The 24936-nt window shown below is 45.8% G+C and overlaps 2 protein-coding genes across 6 annotated transcripts in view; one reads left to right on the top strand and one right to left on the bottom strand.

Moving 5' to 3' along the window:
• Positions 1-24936, bottom strand: part of ACAP2 (ArfGAP with coiled-coil, ankyrin repeat and PH domains 2) — a 102594-nt gene that overhangs the window by 33554 nt on the left and 44104 nt on the right. For all 5 annotated transcript variants that reach the window (XM_056565372.1, XM_056565374.1, XM_056565376.1 and 2 more), the window contains 5 exons: positions 18288-18339; positions 12229-12329; positions 9873-9978; positions 9570-9772; positions 2048-2117 (listed from right to left, as the gene is read on the bottom strand). In XM_056565372.1, coding sequence (XP_056421347.1) covers positions 2048-2117; positions 9570-9772; positions 9873-9978; positions 12229-12329; positions 18288-18339 — 532 coding nt within the window. The remainder of the gene's footprint in view (positions 1-2047; positions 2118-9569; positions 9773-9872; positions 9979-12228; positions 12330-18287; positions 18340-24936) is intronic.
• LOC130361825 (uncharacterized) lies at positions 3261-8228 on the top strand. The gene is made up of 2 exons (XM_056565377.1): positions 3261-4940; positions 7958-8228. The coding sequence occupies exon 1, from the start codon at positions 3909-3911 to the stop codon at positions 4707-4709; it is 801 nt and encodes a 266-aa protein (XP_056421352.1). The 5' UTR covers positions 3261-3908; the 3' UTR covers positions 4710-4940; positions 7958-8228.

Genomic DNA, 24936 nt, shown 5'->3' with positions numbered 1-24936 from the left:
AATTTTCAAAATCTGAATTTTTCAGGGACCAGTTCAGTTTTGAGGTGGATTTGAAGGGCCTTCATATTAGAAATACCCCATAAATGACCACATTATAAAAACCGCACCCCTCAAAGTATTCAAAATGACAGAAAGTCATAAAGTGTGTTAATAATAGCAGCAAAGGAGAAAATTCAGAATCTTTGTTTTTTTACACTCGCATGTTCTTGTAAACCCAGTTTTTGAAATTTTACAAGGGGTAAAAGGAGAAAAAGCATCCCAAAATTTGTAACCCAATTTCTCTCAAGTAAGGAAATACCTCATATGTGGATGTAAAGTGCTCTGTGGGTGCACTAGAGGGCTCAGAAGAGAAGGAGAGACAATGGGATTTTGGAGAGTGAATTTTGCTGAAAAGTTTGACGACTTTTTGGTAAAGTCGGATGTGTAAATTAAATGATACATTTTTTCACTAAAATGCAGTTTTTTTCTCAAATTTACCATTTTTACAAGAAGTAGCCGAAGGAAATGCCCCCCCCCCCCAAATTTTTAACACCATCTCTTCTGAGTAAGGAAATACCCCATATGTGGATGTAAAGTGCTCTGCGGGTGAACTACAATGCTCAGAAGAGAAGGAGTGCCACTGAGCTTATGGAGAGAGAATTTGCTTGGAATGAAAGTTGGGGGCCATTTGGAAGCTACACCCCTCACGGAATGAAACGAGGGAGGCAGTGAGCACTGGAAAGGGCATGCACACGGGGGGGGGGGGGGGAGGGTTTACAGCTAGTTTCCCGCTGGGAGTTTGAGCTGCGGAGGAAAATTTGCCACAGCTCAAACTTGCAGCGGAGAACTCACTGTAAACCCCTGCCCGTGTGTACATTCACATATGGGAGGGGGGGAGGCAAACCTCCAGCTGTTGTAAAAGTAAAACTCTCAGCATGACCTTTGGCTGTCCATGCATGCTGGGAGTTGCAGTTATGCAACAGCTGGAGGCACACTTGATTGTTACTTAACTGTTTCGCAACCAGTGTGCCTCCAGCTGTTGCAAAACTACAACTCCCAGCATGTACTGTTTATCAGTGCATGCTGGGCGTTGTAATTTGCAACAGCATGAGGAACAATGTTAGGTAACCAACTCTGTTTCGCAAGCATTGTGCCTTCAGCTGTTGCAAAACTACAACTCTCAGCATGACAGCCGAAGGGCATGCTGGGAGCTGTAGTTATGCAACAGCTGGAGTCACACTACAAAATCTCCCAACATGCACTTTGGCTGTCCGTGCATGCTGGTTGTTGCAGTTATGCAAAAACTGGAGGCACACTTTTTTTATACAAAAAAAGTGCCTCCAGCTGTTGCATAACTACAAGTCCGAGCATGCACAAACAACCAAAGGGCATACTGGGAGTTGTAGTTTTGCTACCAGCTGTTGCAAAACTACAACTCCCAGCATGCCCTTTGGCTGTGCATGCTGGGAGTTGTTGCTTAGCAATAGCAGGAGGCAAGCAACTCACCTTCTGCTGTATCCTGCCACCGCCACTGAGGACGCTGCTGACGCCCGGGGACCTCCGTCGACGGCACCGACTCCAGGGACCCCCACCTGCCCCGATGGACAAGTATGGGACCCCCGACTTGCCCGATTGTTGCACGATAACCTCCCAGCAGGCTAGGTGATTGATCGGTCATCCGGACCAATCAATCACGCTATCAAGTAGTGACGCCCATGCCACCTCACTCCTGCTGGTAAAGGGTGACAGGTGGCATCTCCAAAGGACCCAGAATCGCCGGTCTGAATTGATCGCCGACATGGGGGGGGGGGTCTCAGGACCCCCCCTGGGGTTTGCAAGGGGTCCCTGCTGAAAGATTTCAGCAGGCATCTCGATGCGGTCCCCGCCCAGCGAGGAGCAGGGACCGGAATTCTCACGGGCGTACAGGTACACCCTGGGTCCTTAAGTCCCAGGGAGCCAGGGCGTACCTGTACGCCTTGTATCCTTAAGTGGTTAGAGCATTAAATACAAACAATACCAGGCACCATTATCTATTCATTGAAGAAAATGAGTTGATGTTAATCTGTACCTTTAGTAGTTCAGGCTCCCATGTGTCCAGAGTTAAAGATCGCACTTTAGAAAAATGAACACCAAGACTCCTATTACAAAAACAAAACCAAAATAAAACAGAAAAAAACAATAATTATACATGGATCTGACACAGCAAAATTCTTACATTTCTGGAATACTAAAAACATACCATACTACTGTCCCTCTTTACTGGAGGGATCTCCCCTGAAAGCCCCTTACTTTCATAAAATGGCTATAATTTAATGACCAGTATGTTTTGGGTTCTGAATAATCAGCCATTTATTTTAGCAATAGTTTACCTGTTTGGCCACCAAAATAATTTGTGCAGCATAAATCTTGTCATGACACACAGGGCTGTTTTTATACCTTTGTTAAAAATTATATTTGTGTGTTATAATTCAATTAGCAAAAAAGTGTGCAAAAAAGTAAAGAAGATTTTATTGCAGACAGGAGGCTCATATCAGAATGCATTATCCTTCTTTATTTTGCCCATTAGCAGAAAGAATGACAGTGTTAAACATAAAAAGAAAAAGAAAAACACAGGTGTCCAAGCACCTAGTAACCATAGCAACTCCCTCCTCCATCCCACCAATCCAAGCATAGACTGCCCTATATAACCAAGCTGCAGCCCCTCCTCCTCCTCTTTCTTTCTGCTCGTTAGCAGCATCAGTGTCTAACAGATAAGTGCATTAATAATTCTCATTCCTGTCACCCACATTGTGATTTCTACCTTGACCCTGTACTCCCAGGGTTGGGGGACACTCTGCCTTCTGTGGCCAGCTTCTGAGGGAGCGAGGGTCCCTCTCCCTCTCTCTCTCTCTATCTTTATCTCTCTCCCTCCCCCCCTCTCCCCGTGTTTTTCTATCTATATACATCTATATATCTATATCCGTTTCCCCCCTTTTTTGTCCTCTGGGTCGGTATTTCAGACCCAGGGACCTGTACCGTTGTTCTGTCTCACTTATTTTTTCTCCCCTTTGGCGCTCCGCCATTTTTTCTGACTCCGCCCCCCTTCTTCTCCGGCTTTCAGTCTGAGATCTCCTGAGCGCTTTGCGCGCCTCAGGGGGGCGTGTCCGCACGTTCGCTTCGCGAGCGTTTTGGCCTGTTACCTCGCCTACGTGCGGGGCCTTCTGTGTGGTGCCCCGGCGAGTCCCTTGGTTGCGCGGCCCGGCCGTTTCGTCGGTCACCGACTCAGGGATTCCCCGCGGCCCCTCCGCTCATCATTCGGCGCTGGCACATTAATATCGCCTTACCCAGTTCGCAACTGAGTGGGGTTTTTTCGCTGCGCCTTATTGCGAACATTTTCTCTCTCTCTCTCTCTTATTGTATACTCTTGTATATTTACATGTTATTTATTCACTGCAGTTAATGCTAGTCCCTCTGTCTGTTCTCTCCTTACAGCTGGGACTGCACGCTTATATTGTACATCCATACATATTTTAACTACATCATGTCTGATGATCAGCTATCTCCACCTAATGGTGGGCTGACTCATTCATCTCAGGACCATATCCTAGCCCCTTCTGAATTATTGCAACAGATGGTGTCTACATCGGTCCAATCCGCCCTGGCCTCCGCCATGTCATCTGTCAATGACAGCATATCAAAGTCTGTTTCCATGGCGTTGTCACGGCAACACCGGGAAGGGCCGGCCTCTTCAGATACCCCCTTGGTCGCCTCCCACATACAATCCCAGGCTTCCAGCCTACTAAGACCCGGCAAGTCGGACCGGAAGAGACGCTATTGCTCCGACTTAGATACCCACCTTACCAATACACCTACTATTGGAGGTGGTTCTAAACTAACTAAGACCTCAGTGCCTCCTGAGGATACCAATGTGAGTGCTCAGAACCCCACGGATGGGGATGACATGCCCAGTGGAACCTCTCGGTCCTCCAGGCGTAATAAGCCCGACTCTTTTGTTGAAGATTCAGATGGCACCTCAGACTCTGACCTCAGATGATTTGTATGAGTTGGAGGACGAGGATCTGGAAGGGAACGCGAGTCGTTCTCCTCCACATAGCTCCGCTGACACAAGCGCCCCCGGGGCGATCTTGGATTCCATGGGAATTCCATTCTTCAGCCCGGAGAATATCAAACACCCCCGTTCGGGGGAGTGGACGCCCATGTCACAGGTGGCTGATTATGTTTCGGCTTGGCTGCGCAAATCTTTAGATGGTCGCAACCGCAATAAACTGAGGGCGGAGTGTCCACGACCGTCACTGTCCAATAATGTCGCCATGACGCCAGAGTTGGACCCCATTCTGGTGCGCTATCTGGTTAAGACCGGTAAAAACCCTAAAAAGGGTATTGACAAATCTTTCAAAGCTGTTCAGGACAAATTGTTGGATGTCCTTGGGCCTATGACTAAGATTTTACAATTGGCCGAACATGCTGTCGCTTCAGGTGAAGTAATTGATGCAGACATTTTACGGGGCTGGGCATTACGAGCAGTTTGCTTGCTCGGCAATGCAAACACTGCGGCGTCTAGGGAACGCCGGAGATCCATCCTTATGCGGCTGGATCCCCAACTTACTCACCTGGCTACCGACGAACCTGGTCCACCAGCGGACGGTTTACTATTCGGGGAGGCCTTTCTTAAAAATATAAATAAGTATGTTGGCCTTTTCTCGGCCTTGACAAAGCCCAATCCTCTTTAAAAAAGGTGGGCGCTAACAAGGTTTTCCCCAGGGCTGGAAGGGGTAGGGGTCGCCCTTCCGGCCGTGCCACCAACTATAGACCCTATAACAGGGGCCACTACATGCCTGACAGACAATATTACACACCAGTTCCCCAGCCACCACAGCCCTCAACTCCATTCTTTCCGCCTAGAGGACGTCCGTGGAGAGCGAGGGGTGCCAGCCGCGGATACCCAAGATCCAGGGGCACAGGTGAGACTACCTATTCTGTCATTAACATGGGTTCCTGTGGGGGGCAGGCTGGGGTATTTTTCCCGGACCTGGTCCCGGATCACATCCGACCCGTGGGTCTTGCAAACTGTAACCGGCTATCAAATAGAATTTCTCTTTCCTCCGATACAGACTTGTTGGCCGCCAGCGATACACTTCGCGGACGCCGACAAGGCCCTGATCCGCTCAGAATTGATGGATCTGCAGTTGAAGCACGCCATTCAGGAGGTGTCTTGGGACGCTCCGGGTTATGTGAGCAATATTTTCTTGGTCAAAAAGAAGGACGGAGGTCACCGCCCGGTCATAAACTTGAAACATTTAAACGAGTACGTTTTGTATCGCCACTTCAAGATGGAGGGGATACATCTTCTCAGAGATCTTTTGCTACCAGGAGACTGGTTGGCGAAGATAGATCTGAAAGACGCGTATCTGACCGTGCCGATACACCTTTCTTCCCGTCCATATCTTCAGTTCTGTTGGGAAGGTCGCAAATGGGAATTTGCGTGCCTCCCGTTCGGCCTTTCTTCAGCACCATGGTGCTTCACCAAACTGCTGAGACCGGTCATGGCTTTGCTCAGGAGCCGGGGGGTACGCCTGATCGTCTATCTCGACGATATTCTGATCATGGCGTCCACGTACGCGTTGGCCGTGCAGCATGTCCAATGGACGGCCGCTCTGCTCTCGGAGTTGGGCTTTCTGCTCAACGAAGAGAAGTCGGTACTCACGCCGTCTCGACGGACGGAGTTCCTGGGGTTCGAGGTGGATACCCACTTGGCCACCCTGAGTCTGCCCACGAGGAAACTGACTACGATCCGCAAGGAGATCCGGAAGCTTCTCCGTGCAGAGGTGGTCTCATTGCGGGCGCTCGCTCGGGTGGTCGGTCTGCTGACAGCCTCCATCCAGGCGATTTTTCCTGCCCCCTTACACTACAGGGCGCTGCAGAGGCTGAAGATTCGGCACTTGAGGGAGGGTTTGCCCTACTCAACCGAAGTGCCACTATCCGCAGAAGCCAAGGGAGAACTCCTGTGGTGGCTACGTCATGTCCAGGTTTGGAATGGGAAGACAATTTTCAACTCCAAACCGGACTTAGTGATAGAATCAGACGCCAGCCTGCGGGGTTGGGGTGCCCGCTGCGGGGCATCGACGTCCGGAGGCAAGTGGTCACCATCAGAAATGTGTTTGCACATCAATTGCCTGGAACTTCTCGCGGGCACCTTTGCCCTGAGGAGTTTCGCTTTCCACAGGTCGGATTGTTGTATCCTGCTGCGCATGGACAATGTAGCAGCCGTTCAATACATCAACCGCCTGGGAGGCACGAAATCCAAGATCCTCGCGGATCTCGCGACGGTCCTTTGGCAATTCTGCCTTCAGCGGAATATATTGTTGACCGCGGAGTATCTTCCTGGAATTTCCAACGCCATTGCGGACTGGAACTCCAGGTACCTCACGGACTCCAGCGATTGGATGTTGGAACCAACGGTGTTCCGGGCGATCCATGCCCTGTGGGGGCCATTGAGTATCGACTTATTCGCATCTCGTCTCAATCGACAGCTGCCACGATTTTTCAGTTGGCGACCGGATCCGGACGCCATGGCGACGGACGCGTTTCTTCAAGTGTGGCCACAGAGCACTCTGTACGCCTTCCCGCCATTTGCCATGATCCCCAGAGTATTATGGCAGACGGTGTCCCAGAAAGCGACGCTGGTGTTGATCACCCCCTGGTGGCCGACTCAGTCATGGTTTCCCCAGGTCCTGGGGATGGCCATAGATGTGCCGAGGTTGTGTCCGCCTCTACTCACGTTGCTTCGAGACCCCTCAGGGAATCTTCATCCCTTGATATTGGACGATCAACTGCCGCTGTTGGCATGGTTGATCTCGGGACACCTTCGCTTGGGGGCCGCATTTCGCAATCGGCTTCTGACCTCATCAATGACGCTTGGGCTCCAGGTACCAGATTGGCTTATCGATCAGCCCTGGGGACTTTGGCTTCGTTGGTGCTCACGACGGGATTTGGATCCCGTACGTGCCCCTGTAGCGGAGGTCATTAATTACCTCTCGGAGTCTTTTGAGGCGGGGAAAGCTTATCGCACGATTAACGTTTATCGCTCGGCTATTTCCGCCTCCCATGGGTTGGTGGATGGCTTATTGGTTGGACAACACCCTATTGTCTGCCGTCTTATGAGGGGGATGCGGTTTAAGAGACCGCCTTCTTCGCGATATCTCACCACGTGGGATGTTAGCAGTGTATTACGCATGTTTGAGTCATGGGAAGACAATGACGACTTGTCTCTTAAACTCCTGTCGTTTAAATTGACAATGTTGTTATGCCTGGTCTCCATCAAGCGTGTGTCAGACGTACGGGCCCTGGATATTTCCAGGAAACAATTTGTTCCCGATGGGGTTCGTTTTTCCATTTGTCGTAGGACCAAAACCGATCTACGTTCGGTTTTCTTCCCATTTTTTCCGACGCGTCCAAAATTGTGTGTCGTGCGATGTCTTCGATCTTATGAGTTGAAGACAGCTACGCGTCGTCCGACGGGTTCGGCGCAGCTCCTCATCTCCTATTGTCCGCCATATTTACCAGTTTCCTCCCCGACATTGGCTCGGTGGGTGACATTGACAATGTCCTAGCGGGTATTGATGTGTCACTGTTCACGGCTCACTCCACTAGGAGTGCGATGTCGACCAAAGTCTTTCAGACGGGTGGCTCGCTTTCGGAACTCTTGAGGGCGGCCGACTGGTCGTCTGAGGATACATTCCGTACGTTCTATTTTAAACCTACTGTACATGTGTCTATGTCTGTATTGTGATGGATTTATGATGCTTCTCTATGTACTGTGCTTTGAACATGCATTCTGATATGAGCCTCCTGTCTGCAATAAAATTGAGGATTTTCCTAGTAGAGTGACGGAAAATATTGATTTTATTAAGACAGGAGGCGAATATCATCCCACCCGTTTCCCCTACCCGTTATTATTTATAACCTTTGTTGTTTTCAGGATATTGAAGAATGGTTCTGCCTTGCCACGGTTCTTTGTTGGGGTCAGCTGCGTGACCTATCCGGTTGATCGTTCCTGTTTGAAGATTGACGTTCTGCGTTATTGGTTCAAGATCCTCCGTGTGGACGCCGTCGCGCGAGTTCTGCAGTTTCGATGCTGGACTTAGTCACGGCATAAAGAAAGAGGAGGAGGAGGGGCTGCAGCTTGGTTATATAGGGCAGTCTATGCTTGGATTGGTGGGATGGAGGAGGGAGTTGCTATGGTTACTAGGTGCTTGGACACCAGTGTTTTTCTTTTTCTTTTTATGTTTAACACTGTCATTCTTTCTGCTAATGGGCAAAATAAAGAAGGATAATGCATTCTGATATTCGCCTCCTGTCTTAATAAAATCAATATTTTCCGTCACTCTACTAGGAAAATCCTCAATTCTATATAGAAAAATATAAAAATCAATTTTATAATATCCAAATGGACACTATAATAAGTTAATATACTCCGGTAAACAAGGTGGCTACGGCAAAGGTCTGGATTGGCATGGTCAGGGTGTTTGTATGTGGTCATAAAACACCTATGGTGGACATTCACGCAAAAAAAAAATTCCCACTGTTATTAGGACAGCCACAGGAGCTCCTGATAATATGGCCACATTCATGTGTGTGTCGGAGGTTCTGATGCCAGCAAAATATCCTGAAAATAGTGCTGCATTCAGCAGATCCAACATTGATGTCATTTCTATCGGTCTCCTATAAAAAAGCTGTATATTTTAAATACATTACAGAGATGTATACAAGGCTTTTTTTTTTTTACACTATGTTTTTGTGCACCCAAACTATCAGTTGTGATATTCACTGTATCCCTTCATAAAATGTGTGCAAAAGTGCGCACACATGCAGGCTACACAGAAAGATTGGCCATGCTGCATGTTGAAGGCTGGTAAGAGACCTCCGTTGGCCATTTGCGCTTATCGGACCCCTGGGATTGCATTGCGGTGGTCTGATGAGCCAACCTGAGCCCACTAGCACTTCCATTTTCACTATAGATGCTGTAATCAGCATTGATCATGGAATCTATAGGGTCAATGGTGGACATCAGCAATGATCGCTAATGTCCACCATTCTTGGCTAGTCCCTGGATGCTAATAGCCTGCTATAAAGCTGCTCGCTGCAGCGCTGTACACCTATGGCATGTGTCCTTAAGGGCTTTAACAGACAATAAAAAACACATAAAATTGATACAGCATTATGCATGGAAATTAAAAAAGTTGGCAGGGTCATTCCTCTTAACACGTACGCGTCATGTGCAAACATAAATTTGCGATGTGATAACAGTTTAAAAGGGTCATCACATAAGCCACTATCTGATCTGGTTGTGCTAAGGCGCTTTTCACATCACATTTTTTTATTTCCACTGGAAACAAAGTATAAGATGGATAGTGCTGGTTTACATCAATATTTTTGTTCTGTGTTCTATCCATTTACCGGATCTATTTAAAAATAAATAAATTTACAATGCTTAAATCCTCGAAATGTCACTCCTTTTAATCCCTGCCACAACAAAAACAATGCCCCCCTATTCCCAACTCCTTTATTTGAGTGCAGTCACAACCGCTTACCTGTGAATTCCTGAGCATTCAATGCATAAAGTGATGCCAAGATTAATACTGGCCCAGCGAGGATCAGGTAACCCACAATCACAGCACTTCGTATTACCAGGGATACATTGCACTCGCTGCAGGGCACTCTCCCCCTTAACCAGCTTTTCTTTTGATTCCGAAACTGGGCTAGTGTTTGACGTGGAAGGCTTTTTGTCGATTTTCTAGAGAAATATGTATATGGCGTTATATTAAAAATACAATTGTAAATCACACATATATACATGGTGTGTGCACATTTAAGACACATGAACATCAGCTGACCTCTGCTTCTTCCCCTTTTTCTCTGTAAGCTGTGGCAATACTGGTTTGGACAGCTTTGATCCATGCCTGGCGCAGCTTCTCAGAGTCAGCCTGAAGCATACAGCTCCTGTAAAATGTCACAGGGTAAAACCCATAAATAACATCCACCTATGTACATTATTGAGCAGGCTGTTATCTTATATATTTCAAGCCCTCAGCAATGTACAGTCCACCTCTAACAAGACGTAGAGACTAAACCACAACAAGAAAAAGCAAGTTTTTGATGTGGAAATTTTGTTGTCAATTTAAAAATGCCCCTGCTCCCATTGACTTTAACCCCTTAAGGACTCAGCCCATTTTGGCCTTAAGGACTCAGACAATTAAATTTTTACGTTTTCATTTTTTCCTCCTCGCCTTCTAAAAATCATAACTCTTTTATATTTTCATCCACAGACTAGTATGAGGGCTTGTTTTTTGCATGACCAGTTGTCCTTTGTAATGACATCACTTATTATATCATAAAATGTATGGCGCAACCAAAAAACACTATTTTTGTGGGGAAATTAAAACGAAAAACGCAATTTTGCTAATTTTGGAAGGTTTTGTTTTCACGCCGTACAATTTATGGTAAAAATGACATGTGTTCTTTATTCTGAGGGTCAATACGATTAAAATGATACCCATTATTATATACTTTTATATTATTGTTGCGCTTAAAAAAAATCACAAACTTTTTAACCAAATTAGTATGTTTATAATCCCTTTATTTTGATGACCTCTAACTTTTTTATTTTTCTGTATAAGTGGCGGTATGGGGGCTAATTTTTTGCGCCATGATCTGTACTTTTTTTTGATACAACATTTGCATATAAAAAACTTAATACACTTTTTATAATTTTTTTTTTTAATAAAATGTATTAAAAAAGTAGGAATTTTGGACTTTTTAAAATTTTTTTCGTTCACGCCGTTCACCGTACGGGATCATTAACATTTTATTTTAATAGTTCGGATATTTACGCACGCGGCGATACCAAATATGTCTATAAAAAATGTTTTTTACGCTTTTTGGGGGTAAAATAGGAAAAAACGGACGTTTTACTTTTTTATTGGGGGAGGGGATTTTTCACTTTTTTTTTACCTTTACTTTTACATTTTTTTACTTTTTTTTTTACACTTGAATAGTCCCCATAGGGGACTATTCATAGCAATACCATGATTGCCAATACTGATCTGTTCTATGTATAGGACATAGAACAGATCAGTGTTTTCGGTGATCTTCTGCTCTGGTCTGCTCGATCACAGACCAGAGCAGGAGACGCCGGGAGCCGCACGGAGGAAGGAGAGGGGACCTCCGTGCGGCGTTATGAATGATCGGATCCCCGCAGCAGCGCTGCGGGCGATCCGATCGTTCATTTAAATCGCGAACTCTCGCAGATGCCGGGATCTGTATTGATCCCGGCACCTGAGGGGTTAATGGCGGACGCCCGCGAGATCGCGGGCGTCGGCCATTGCGGGCGGGTCCCTGGCTGCGATCAGCAGCCGGGATCAGCCGCGCATGACACTGGCATCGCTCCGATGCCCGCGGTTATGCTTAGGACGTAAATGTACGTCCTGGTGCGTTAAGTACCACCTCACCAGGACGTACATTTACGTCCTGCGTCCTTAAGGGGTTAATGGGAGATGGGGAAGCATGTGAAATAGAAGGGAAAAGCTGAAGTGTAGCTCTGCACACAGGTACAGGTCTTGACCATAAAATTTTAAAAAAATTTATATAATATATATTACATATTAAAAATAATAATTATAATTATGTATACACACACACACACACACATCTCAAAAAGTGTCTAAAAGTGGACCATACTATTTAAAGTCATTTACTCTGATGAATTTGAGCATGTTATGACCAGCGTTATTTATTTATTCTCTAGGCAAGCATTAGCTGTGATGGGGAGAACATTAATAGGAATTAGAGAGATAAATGTCAAATAAGAGAGGAAGGGACCAATCAACTATAGTACTTTAATAACAACAAGATGGGGCCCAGCCACAACCAAACTGAATTCTCTTTTTTAAGTATCTGAATGATATCCCAGGATTTGCTTGTCTTGAGGTGAGACTGGAGAACTGCAAAGATTCTCAGATGTTTTTCATGATGGTCTATATGTTATATAGTTTGAATACCATATTATAAACAGATTATTTATCATTATAAAAGATAAATATTCCAATATTCTTTTCTTTGTTCAATTCTTCCAGAAAAAAACACACACAAAAAGCAAAAACAGCTTTGGAACTGCTTATCCAGGCCTTTCCTTCTCTAGTAAAGCCTCAATTATCTTCAGATTTTTTTTTTAGAACAACCACAGGTCCTTACTTAGTAGGAGAAACCACCTCAAAGCAGAATCGTCTCTCAACATCTTCGCAGTGTTTCACTGTACACAGCCGCAAGTCTTCAACAACAACAGTGGGATTATCCTAAAGTGACACAGAAAAAGAATGGAGATCCACATAAAATGACTGACAGCAAAACAACAGTAATGTAAATAAAACTACAAATACAACTTTAGCAAGACAGTGACAGGAAGGGTTGTTGGAGATTGCTATATTTCCCCAAGGTACCTGTTCTATTTGGATACCAGCTTTCAGAAAGTGTATATCTCATCCAGGGAAATTTTCTGGAAAATTCAGAAATATAGAATTCCCTGGCGAAACTTAGCTTGCTAGAAACTTCAGTAAGTCCTGTTATTGGGCTTGGATTATTATGTAATGAAAGGTTGGTTTGGTAGTAAAACTTTTCATCCTCTTCCTGGGCCACGCCAGCTTTTCACACTAGGCTAGATCATCACATGCTATACATACAGAGGGGTGACATGATTTTCAAATACAGTTAACATGTTTTTTTAAGTGTTTGTACATACATTTAATAATATAAACATTAAAAAAAGGGAAAAGGATTCCACTTGAAAAACGCTGCGTTGGGGTGAGGCCACGTGTATAGGTCTCTTACTGTTGAGGCTAATGGTACTCTTAGAATACATGTTTGAGTCACATTTGAGTCCCCGAGGGTAATCCTTTTCCATTTTTGGGAAGGTTTTATTATGGATTGTATGTACAAATATTAATAAAGCATTCATATTATATTTGAAAATGACTCCAACCTTCTCTATGCATAGCTTGCTGCTTAGGAGTTGATTATATGTAGCATTTTACAATAAGAGCTTCATCTTTTGTGGTGTAAACAAACCTACAATAACACGACAGTGATATTTATATCTAATTTTCCTCTTTTTCGTATTTCATATTCTTAGATCAGCAGTGTCACCGAATACAACTGATCACTAGGTCAGAATCAGTCTGCCACAGAGGCTATGAGGACCTGCACCACTGATGAGAGTTAGAATCTGGAGGTTTGCAGCCTCAAACAGGGGACATTGTAACTTGTGTGAGTAACACATTTGTTGACTGTTGTGTTGGGTAGACAGGGAAGTGTTATCTATAGTCAGCCTGGACCAGCAGTATTTATTTTGTGTTTTTACTTTCAATGGTTTTTTATTATTTTCAATGAAATAAGAAATACAATAACTCAAATAATAATAACAACAAACAAGAGACAGATGCAGCTGTCAGCTATGAAGAGTAAATCGCTGACTTTTAGGAACAAGGATAACATAAAACAGGAAAAGCATCCCTGTAAAGGGAGAATAATATGACAGTATGCCTGAGTGAGTTTGAAACATAAGTGTTTATCTGCTCAAGTATCTTGTAGTGAACAGTCATAGTAATAAGTGTGCCGAACCAATAGGAGTAGCCAGAGTGTTGATAAAGATAGCGTAGATCAGAGGGAAGTGAATTACAGCTGGGTATGGTTGGCCTATAATCTTTAAGCATATAGGGAGAATTAAATATCAGTACAGTAGGATACGCCTGAGTGTGAAGGCTGGATTTGTTTTGTTACTAAATAAAAAAATTATATAGGAAAAGCCCTATTTAAAGGGGTATTCCGGGCAAAAATATTTTATCCCTTCTCCAAAGCATAGGGCATAAGATGTCTGATCGCGGGGGGGAGCTGCTGAGACTACTGGGGACGTGACATCACGCAACGCCCCCTCCATTCATGTCTATGGGAGGGGGCGTGACGGCTGTCACGCCCCCTCCCATAGAAATGAATGGAGGGGGCGTGACATCACGTCCCCAGTCCCGGAAACCCGGAGGTTTCTGAAACTGGACGGAAGAAAAAATACTGCATGTGCCGTTTTTTTATGCTGTAAAAAAAACGTAAATGAGTGCAGACGGGTGCAAACGGATTGAAAAGAATCCCATTGACATGAATGGGATTTTTTTTTAAACGTTTTGAATCCGTTTACAAAAAAGGAAACAAAACGGGATAAAAAAAATGGGGACAGATGGCCGTGTGAACGCACCCTTACTCTCATGTCACCAAAACTGCTTCCCAGTTACTCCCCACACCGAATGGTCCACACAGCAGGCATTAATAGACTACAGTGAAGGGGTTAAGAGATTCAGCACCCGCATAGAATGCGGATGCTACAGGGAGATCACGGGGGTCTCAGCAGCGCCCCCCCCCCCACACCCGCGATCAGACATCTTATCCCCTATCCTTTGGGGATAAAATGTTTTTGCCCGGAATACCCCTTTAAATGTTATTTCTGTGTCCCTATTTTGCAACAATTTGACTGGTTCTACGGAGTTAATCTCCCACAATATATAAACACACACAAGTAAGTTAGACTGAATTAACACAAGCTGTTTTACAGCATTCCTTCTTGAACTCCTGTCACTAGAATTACACCTGCTAAACTGCTGCCACAGTCAAGCAGGGATTTGTATCACCATTCAAGGCTGTAAGTGGATTTGTTGTCCTTATTCCATATAAAAACATTTTGTATACTGTTCCCAAGTCAGAGAGGCATGGCCCGCGGACCACTATGCCCGATGGCTGCAATGCCTTTCTCCTCGGATGTCAGGCCTGCTTCTCCTGTTGATTGACACACAGGGCTTGCGTGCAAGGGGGACTATAGATTGCCAGCAGAAGCGTGTGAAGTCTGCGAGTGATTCTCCACATATCAGAATCACCACGCATGCACCACAATACTTACTGATGGTGCATGCATGGGCAATCTAGACAGGGATGCCGCTGGCAGGCCATATGTGTCAATCAACAGGAGGAGCGGGTGTGACATCAGAGGAGAGAGAGGCGTTGCAAACCATTAGCCACCTTTATGACACCCTAAAACCCTATTTTTTTTTTACTTTTTACGTGGAATAATGCCAAAAAATCCACTTACACAGGTGTGCCTTAAATGGGGAAACTAATTCCTGCTAGACTGTGTCAGCAGTTTAGCAGGGGCAATTCAAGTGACAGATGCACTTTAACCCATTAAGGACGCAGCTCATTTTCACCTTAAGGACGCAGCCCTTTTTTGCAAATCTGACCACTGTAACTTTATATATTAATAACTCTGGGGTGCTTTTACCGTTCATTCTGATTCCAAGATCGTTTTATAGTGGCATATTCTACTTTAACATAGTGGTAAATTTTCGTCGTTACTTGCATCCTTTCTTGGTGAAAAATCCCAAAATTTCATGAAAATTTTGCATTTTTCGAGCTTTGAAACTCTCTGCTTGTAAGGAGAATGGACATTCCAAATAAATTATATATTGATTCACAAATACAATGGGGTTTATTTACTAACGTGATCCAGACTCTTTTTTGTCGGGTTTTGCGCCCAAATTGTGTCGCATATCCCTTGCAACACAATTTGCGACCAAAAAAAAAACAAAACCCTCCATTTTACAAGAAAAACCCAAAAAGGGGGCATGGCCATGGGATAAAGTGGGCGTGGTCCCGACAAAAGGGGTGGGGTCCTGACAGTTTTGAAAAATCCCAACATATTTACTAAGGTTTCCACAGAAAAAGTGTTGTATTTGAGTTGAGAAAAACCCGACAGATCAGAACAGTTGTAAAAAAAATGTAGGGAAAAGTGAGAAATGTAGGGAAACCTTAGTTAATACCATGGGAAAATACCAGTGGGAAATCAAAACCCACAAAAGAAACCTACACTCCACTCTTAGTAAATAAACCCCAATATGTCTACTTTATGTTGGCATCATAAAGTCGACATGTTTTACTTTTTGAAGACATTAGAGGGCTTCAAAGTATAGCAGCAATTTTCAAAATTTTCACGAAAAATTCTAAATCTGAAAGGCCCCTCAAGTTTGGAGTGGATATAAGGGGCCTTTCTGTGAGAAATACCCCACAAATGACCCCATTATAGAAACTTCACCCTTCAAAGTATTCAAAATGACATTCAGAAAGTTTGTTAACCCTTTAGGTGTTTCACAGGAACAGCAGCAAAGTGGAGGAGAAAAATAAATGAACATCTACATTTTTTACACTAACCTCTTCATGTAGCCCAATTTATTTCATTTTTACAAGGAGAAAAAGTCCCGCAAAATATATAGCCCACTTTTTCTCAAGTAAGGAAGCACCTCATATGTTGACTGAAAGTGCTCTGCGGGCTTGCAACATGGCGAGCAACTGTGGGATTTTGGAGGGCGTAGACCCCAACTTTTCCATTTCATAAGGGGTAAAAGGAGAAAAAGCCCCCCAAAATTAGTAGCGCAATTTCTCCCGAGTACAGAAATACTCCATATGTGGCCCTAAACTGTTTCCATGAAATATGACAGGGCCCCCAATTGGGAGAGCGCCATGCGTATTTGAGGGCTAAATTAGGGATTTGCATAGGGGCGGACCCAGATGCAAGCATTACAATTGCCTCTGCCACCACAAATATCCTCCAGCAGTGTTTCCCAAAAAGGGTGCCTCAAGCTGTTGCAAAACTCCCAGCATGCCTGGACAGTCAATGGCTGTCCGGCAATGCTGGGAGTTGTTGTTTTGCAACAGCTGGAGGCTCCTTTTTGGAAACAGTGCCGTACCAGACATTTTGAATTTTTATGGTGGGAGACTGTGTAAGGGGGTGTATATGTAGTGTTTTACTCTTTATTTTGTGGTACCATAGTGTAGTGTTTTTAGGGTACATTCACACGGGCGGGGGTTCACAGCAAGTTTCCCGCTGGGAGTTTGAGGTGCGGTGGAAAATTTGCCACAGCTCAAATTAGTAGTGGGAAACTTACTGTAAACCCCCACCCATGTGAATGTACAACCCTCCAGCTGTTGCAAAACTTCAACTCTCAGCATGGACTGACAGACCGTGCATGCTGGGAGTTGTAGTTTTGCCACAGCTGGAGGCACACTGGTGAGGAAACACCATGTTAGGTAACAGACAAACTCAGTGCTTCCCCACCAGGGTGCTTCCAGCTGTTACAAAACTACAACTCCCAGCATGCACGGTCTGTCAGTGCATGCTGGGAACTGTAGTTTTGCAACAGCTGGAGGCACACTGGTGGGGAAACACTGAGTTAGGGTCAGTTACCTAACTCTGTTTCCTCACCAGTGTGCCTCCAGTTGTGGCAAAACTACAACTCCCAGCATGCACTGATAGCCAAAGGGCATGCTGGGAGTTGTAGTTATGCAACAGCTTGAGGCAAGCAACTATACCTCCCTGGGAGTTGTAGTTTTGCAATATCTGGAGGGCCACAGTTTAGAGACCACTGCACAGTGATCTCCAAACTGTGGCCCTCCAGATGTTGCAAAAGTACAAATCCCAGCATGCCCTGACAGCCAACAGCTGTCTGGGCATGCTGGGAGTTGTAGTTTAGCAACATAAGGAGGCTCACAGTTTGCAGAAATCACTGCATGGTGACAATCAGCTGTCCAAGACAGCTGATGTCACCTAGACAGGAGCACTAGGATGGGTATGGGGGGGTTATAGGGGTCTTTGTGGGCTTGTGTGATGTTTTATTTCATACAGAGCTTACGTAGCTCCGATCTCCTCACTGATCTCTCTGCACTGAGGAGATCGTAGCTGTGAAAGGCAGTTTTTTCGACTGCCTTTGCTGTGATTGGTCAATCTGAATTGATTGACCAATCACAGCAATCGGGGGGTGGGGCCAGCCATTGGGGGTCCTGCGGCTGATGTCTGTGACGATCAGCTGTCTATGACAGCTGATGTCACTTCTCTGTCACAGCGTGCTTACATGCTGTGACAGTTTAGCTTCAGGACGAGCCGGCTCATCCTGCGTCGGCAACCAGTTAAAGCAATCATTGTATAGTCCAGTGTTGCTCAAGCGTCGGCCTCGATACCAACAGGTCATGTTTTTTTTTTTTAGAATTTCCTTGGTCTTTCACAGGTGATAACTGTGGTGATGCCTGATTCACGGACCATAATTATATCACCTGTGAAAGACTATGGAGATCCAGAAAACATGACCTGTTGGGGGGACTTGAGGGCCGTGCTTGAGAAACATTGGTATAGCCCCTTAAAGTTCACAATATGGTTAGATATATCTCACCTTAAATTTCTTCTGATATACAAGTTGATTATTTTGAATTGAAAACCAGCGCCTATGCATGTGAAGAAAAAAAATATATACTTAAACTGCACTATACATCTTTACATCTATGAGTAGTAATACAGGAAAGTTAATGCAAATCATTAGTACAACATAATGGTACACTGTTAACCACCAACCAGACAATAGCAGAATAGCTTAGGAACTAGCACAGAAAGAAGGTGAAATGGCTATGACTGGAACCACAGATGTGGTCAAACTAATCCCTGAAAAATAGCAACAGAACTTCGTAGCCTTACACTAGGATAAACATGGCAAAGTCTTATTCTAGGATAAAAAATAGAGGCAGATATTTCACACATTTCCTTGACTCGGTGGAACTAGAACCGCTCGGAAATGCACCTTCTCCATAGATGGCAATGCATTTTTGAGCAGTAACCGCAAGTTCAAGGTTTCTGCGGATACAGGATTTCCGTGTCAGAAATACCTGCTGCAGAAATGCCTTGTGCACAGTGCAGCAGAATCCCACTGACATTAATGGGACTCTGCTTTAGCAGAATATTCCTGCAGAAATTTGCTCAGAAATTTTGCTGTGCGAACATAGCCTGAAACTCATTGTAAAGTGAGTAAGATAGCAGTCCAGTTAAAAGGAACAGCATCACCTATATATATATTTTTTTTAATACTTAAAGACAGTAAACAGAAAAATATAGAAAAAACTGGTAAGAAGTAATCTCAGCAGAATGGGATCCAGTCTACAGTAAGGGCTAGTATAACAAAGGCAAGATTTATGTAAAATAGTCATTTGGAGCTACTTCCGGATCCAGCGCGGGCATGTGAGGAGCAGGGAGACGGAGCTCCCCACACCCCAGGTTCCATACCCGCACCAAAGACTGGCTTCAGGCACCCAGCCTCACCTCACCGCATCCCTGAGGACCCCAGAAGCCAGCTCAGATGCGCCAAGACCCCGGCAGGCACCCGCAAGTCCGCACGGAGATCCATTACAGCACGGCTCCTGCGCATCTCCTCGTAGGGGCCGCCATCCTCCTGAATGGCGGCGGTAGATCACGGGTCCTGACGCTTCAGTTGCCGTCCCGCCTCGCACCGCTCTACCCGCCGGACATCTGCAGCATTGGGCAGTGAGTCAGACAGGGGGCAGCTCGAGAGGATGGTGCCCAGCGGCCCCACGTTAAATAAGGGGCTGCCACCATTTTCCCGCTCCGGCCATGCTACACCCAGCAGAGGTGTGAGGGGAGTTGTACCTCTCTCTATTGCAGCTGCTGTGTACCCCTGCTCTCAGCACCACAGCTAGTGTGCAGCTGCGCACACCAGCCAGAAACTCTCCCTACTTCATCCCACTACCTGCTCCGCTACCTGGGTGGCCAACGGCAGACCTTTTTCTACTAAATATAGTGGCCCTCTGCCTCATTAGTGGACATTTCCTCTTACACAGATGGAGAAATTCCTCAATAAGGGTCTGCACCGTCAAGGCCCCTCAGCAGCTGCGGCACCAATTTCTACTATTGAACAGACCCCGATCCCTACCATTCAGCAAATGCCGGAAAATACCATACACTCTACACTGACACGTATCCAGTCTGAACTGGGGACACATGCTGTTAGCATAGATGAGGTGGAAAAAAGAATTATTGCACTGGAGGATGAAAATAGTGGACTGGCTACCAGACTACGGCAGATGGAAACTGATTTTTGTTATGTTCATGAGAAATTGGAGGACTTAATTTCTCGCCACAGTAACCTACATTTGGTGGAGGTCAGCGAATCCCTTCCTACTTCTGATCTCCAAGCATTCTGTGAGAGTGACCTACCCAAAGCATTGGGTCTCCAGCATAAATGTCTGGTGGAAAGGGCGCACCACCTGGGATGGGCGCCTGCTGATGACTCTCTCTCCCGCTCCAACTCCACAGCCACACAGAGACAAGTTATCTTCAAGTTGCTTGACTATAATGACATGGTGGAGCTTCTTAAGGCTTTCTGACGTCGCACCTCTCCGCTCACTTTCCGCAACATAAAACGTTTGCTCTTTGAAGCCTACGGCAGGAGGGATTACGGCAAAATATGGACAAAACTTTACAAGGCCAAGAAATGCTTTCAATTGCAATATCCGGCTATCCTAAAAGGGTTTCACTTGGATGGGACCTTCATCTCCTATCAGTCCCCAGCAGCGTCAGAGACAGCTCTTCAATAACTACTCACGGAACTGGGTCACCCTCCTCGCCCCCGCTCCCCCCTCCTTGATGCTCTCTATCACCTAGAGGACGAGGCGAAACCTCCTCTCGGCGAAGAGAAAGTCATCTGGACTCTGCTGAAAACACCAGAAAATAGAGGAAGTCAGCGGGGAGACTCAGTAGAAGCAGGAGTAGAAGATCTACCTCCCAGATCTAGTATTGTATTGTGACTGTTGTGTTTTCTCTTTTTAGCACCTGGGCGGGGGGGGGGGGGGGGGGGGGGGGCACAGGACTTATTTGTTCTTCAGTATTTAGCATTGGTTGTTGTTGCCCCTGCAAATTGAGATGTCACAGTAATGACCCGGTAAAAGGGGCCCCGGGGTGGGGAATCCAATAACACAAAGTCCATAATACGATGGGCAGATATTTCATGCCTGGTGCTGCTTTGTGTTCTTGTATTTTGTTTAGTTTTGGGTTTTTCCTTGGTTTCATTTATGTTTTCTGGGATCCTCCTTTTTCTTCTTTCCTACACCGCCCTGATGTCTAATTCTCACTGCGTTTTTCCCAGTGGTTGGCGTCCTTTACTGGGGGCCTCTCCTTCCAACCTCCCCTCCTCTGGCTTTCATCTCTGCCTTACTTGTCTGTCCTGCCCTCCTATGTATGCACCCTGGTCTTTGACCTTACTTTTCTTCCCATTATCTTTTCCCTTTCTAGGAATTGTTGGTCCATATGTGTAAGGTAATTTCTTGGAATGTTAAGGGACTGAGGTCCCCTCAAAAGAGGATAAAAATTCTGCGCTTTCTGAAGCGTGTCCAGATGTGGTTCTCCTTCAAAAGACTCACCTTGTGAAGGCGGACTTTTTGAGAATGCAGAAACTCTGGGTGGGTAATGTCTTGGGCTCACCGGCAGTAGATGGCAAAGCTGGAGTGTTGACTCTGATAAGTCGTTCTCCTATCGCCTCCTCTCTCGGCTGCCTGTCTCACATACAGTTGGAGCATAAAGGTGAGACCTATAGTATTTATAATGTCTATGCACCTAACGGAGATAATCATTCTTTTTTCACTTCTCTAGCAGATCTGTTCAGAGAACGGCCAGGCTGCTCACAATTCTGAGCAGAGACCAGAACTCTGTGGGAGACCCCCTTATTGATCGCAAAAGCTCCTCTACACACCTTATCCCTACACGTCATAGTGACAAGGTACTCCCTCCTTTTTATGACATAGATGGGACTGATGGACTCTTGGCGTCATCTACACCTGGACGACCGTGAGTACACACACTTCTCATATGTCCATGGCTCGTGGTCCCGCATTGACTATTTCATGGTCAGTTCACTAGTGTGCCCCAGAGTATGGACAGTGGACATCCATGACATTGTCATTTCGGATGACTCGCCGGTTGTCTTGGAGCGCCTGCCATCCTCACCCAAAGGCTCTGATTTCCTATGGCGTTTTCCATCCTACCTTACTAAGGACAAGTTTTTTCTGGGCCTTTTGAGGGGATGGTGGCTCGAGTTTGAGATGGACAATGCAGCACATAGGGATAATCCAACACTATTGGGAAACGGCAAAAGTAGTTCTTAGGTGCAGGATTTTGGCATATAGTAACACACAAGTTAAAGACTCTGGATGGTCATGCAAAGGCTAGTGCAGCGCTGTCAGAGGCTTATGCCCATTTTGTCACCTCTCCTACCCCAGTCCTTAAACTCAAATGGCAGGAAGCGAAGGCTTTTTTTGAGCTCTGGCTGGATAGGAAAGAACGCATATACTGATCTAACTTTGACGCTGATCTTTTTAGACATGGTAATAAGGCAGGGTGCTTGTTGGCCAGGATAGCAAAGGGGCTTATACACCGACACGTTTTAGCTTTACGAGACTCCCAGGGGTGTACCAAAACTGACCCGCACTCTATTAATGAGATTCTGGGATCCTATTACACAGAACTTTACTCTACTACCCCTAGACTGATGGTTGAGGGGAAGAATTTTTAGCTGGAATGAATCTCCCTAGGTTGACAGAGAATCAACATCAGGAACTGAATGCTGAGGTGTCGGAGGAGGTAGCGACCGGAATTCGCTCCCTTGCTAATGGCAAGGCGCCAGGATAGGATGGATTTTCGAGCGAGTTTTACAAGCCCCTAGTTGACCAAATCGTCTCTAGCCTGTCGAGACACTTTAATTGTATCCTGCAGTCCGGTGTCTTACCGTCCTCAGCCAAGATGGCGTATATCAAGGTGCTTCCCAAGCCGGGCTCCTATTAGCCGATCTCCCCTATAGAGCAAGATGTGAAATGGTTATCGAAAATCATGGCTGATAGACATACCAGGTTTTTGCCCTCCCTTATTGGGAATCACTAGTTGGGTTTTGTTAAGATGGGAACGACAGTTACGAACATCCGGAAGGTCCTGGGGGCTATGGATAGTGTACGGGGCCGGACTGGGTCAGACTATCACCCTGCATTACTTACGTTCAACGCAAAGAAAGCGTTTGATAATGTACAGTGGGATTGGCTGGACCTAGTACTGAGTAAATTTGGCATCACGGGCTGTTTTACCTCCTTTATACAGGGGCTCTATCATGATCTAGCAGCTAGGGTCTACACCCCAGGTTCTTTCCTGACCCATCGCCATAGCAAAAGATACCCGCCAGGGATGCCCTCTGTCACAGTTACTGTTTGACTTAGCAATCGAACCTCTTGCGCGTTTCCTCATACCTGTATAGGGATATAATGGTGGGTTCCCAAGAAATTAAACTATCCATGTTTGCTGATGACGTACTCCTTTACCTTAGTGACCCAAGGTTAGCAGTTCCCAAGATACTTGACTTTTTGACCAGTGTAGGTCGGTTTACTGGTTACAAGGTCAATACCTCTAAAAGTGTACTTATGTCCCTGGGATCGACACCAGTTGACGGATGCGGGAGATCTGGGAGTGTCGGTGACAACTTCATCTATTACATATCTGGGTATCAGTATTGGTAGAACACCCGACACATTATATTCCCTAAACTATGTCCCTCTTTTAAGGCGTATATTCTCTGAATTGAAACGGTGGGAAATCTTACCGCTTTCTTTTCTGGGTCATTGCCGCCTTATTAAAATGAAGAGTTTCCCATGTTTATTGTACCCCTTGCTAACCCTCCCGCTTCTTCTCAAACATCATGATGTCAGGAGCCTTAATTCAGCTTTTACCCGTTTCTTGTGGCAGGGCAAACGTCCCAGAATAGTGTTGCAAAAACTCATGCTGTGTAAAGCGGAGGGGGGAGTGAATTTCCCAAACATTAGAGGTTATAATGTAGCTTGTCTTTTCCGCCATGTAATGGACTGGCTGCATAACTCGGCCTTTTACTCCAATCTGAGGGTGGAGGGAGCCTTAGCTGCACCATGGTCCCTTCCGGCGCTGCTGCACACCTATGCTATGCTAAATTACCTGCTGCCATCAAGGGGTCTACCCTGCTTAGGGACACCATCATGGCGTGGAGGGAAGTGTGAAAGCTTTATGGCCTTCCATTCCTCCTCTCAAAGAGAATGCCTTTGCTTGGCCATCCATAATTTCCACAGGGAAGCTCCTCCTCCAGGTTGCGCCACTGGGGTACCAGGGGAGTGACATCTGTAGGGTCACTGATACACACGGAGGAACGCAGGTGGCTCACACCAGGAGAAATACTCACCTCTTTTAAGCTCCCATGCACACATGTTCTTCAAGCCAACCAGGTATATACATTCTGCACATCCAGCCTTAGGGATCTCGTGCGGGAGGCACCCGCGCATGTCCTAGACTATAAAGTGGGGGATGAGCCGAGGAGAGCGACGATATCTATGCTCTATCCTGCTTTTCGTGCACGTTTTTTCCAAGGTGGACCTGGAGAAATGTTTTCGCACTTGGGAGCGATGGACGTGAGAATACGGCATTATGGCCACGAGTCTAGCAGGCTGGGGGGTGGTCCGTAAGCATGTCATTAATGAGAGGTGGTGGGAGACTTATTTCAAAATGGCGCATGTGGCTATTTATATCCTCCCTACACCGTCCTTCCCGGACAGAATCACGAGATGCCATAAATGCCAGACACCACTCACAAATCTTTACCATGTAAAGGGGTGTGGAACTGCTCGTTCACGGCAAACTATTGGCGGATGATAGTTTCTTATATCTGGGATCAAAGGAAGGTGCAACTCCCTTTTACTCCTCAAGCCTTGCTGTTCCACCAGTTGTGCCCGCCGGAGGGGTGGGGGAGTGTTAGAAGAGGGTTCCTACATGTTGTGCTCCTAGTTGTTCTGAGATGTCTATTTAATACTTGGTTGGAAGCAAATACTCGGGGTTTGCCAATGCTCATATCTCAATTAAAAATGTTCCTGGGGTTGACAGGTTGGACCCGGAGAGGCACAGGGATTCAGGCACGAAGAGATTTTTTAAAGAAATGGCGTTCATTTATTGTGTCTCACTTTGACTCACAGGGGATAGCC

The sequence above is a fragment of the Hyla sarda genome, chromosome 3 (assembly GCF_029499605.1).
Source record: "Hyla sarda isolate aHylSar1 chromosome 3, aHylSar1.hap1, whole genome shotgun sequence".
Classification (NCBI taxonomy): Eukaryota; Metazoa; Chordata; class Amphibia; order Anura; family Hylidae; genus Hyla; species Hyla sarda.
The sequence above is the reverse complement of the archived record's forward strand: the minus strand, read 5'-3'. Positions and strand labels throughout refer to the sequence as shown.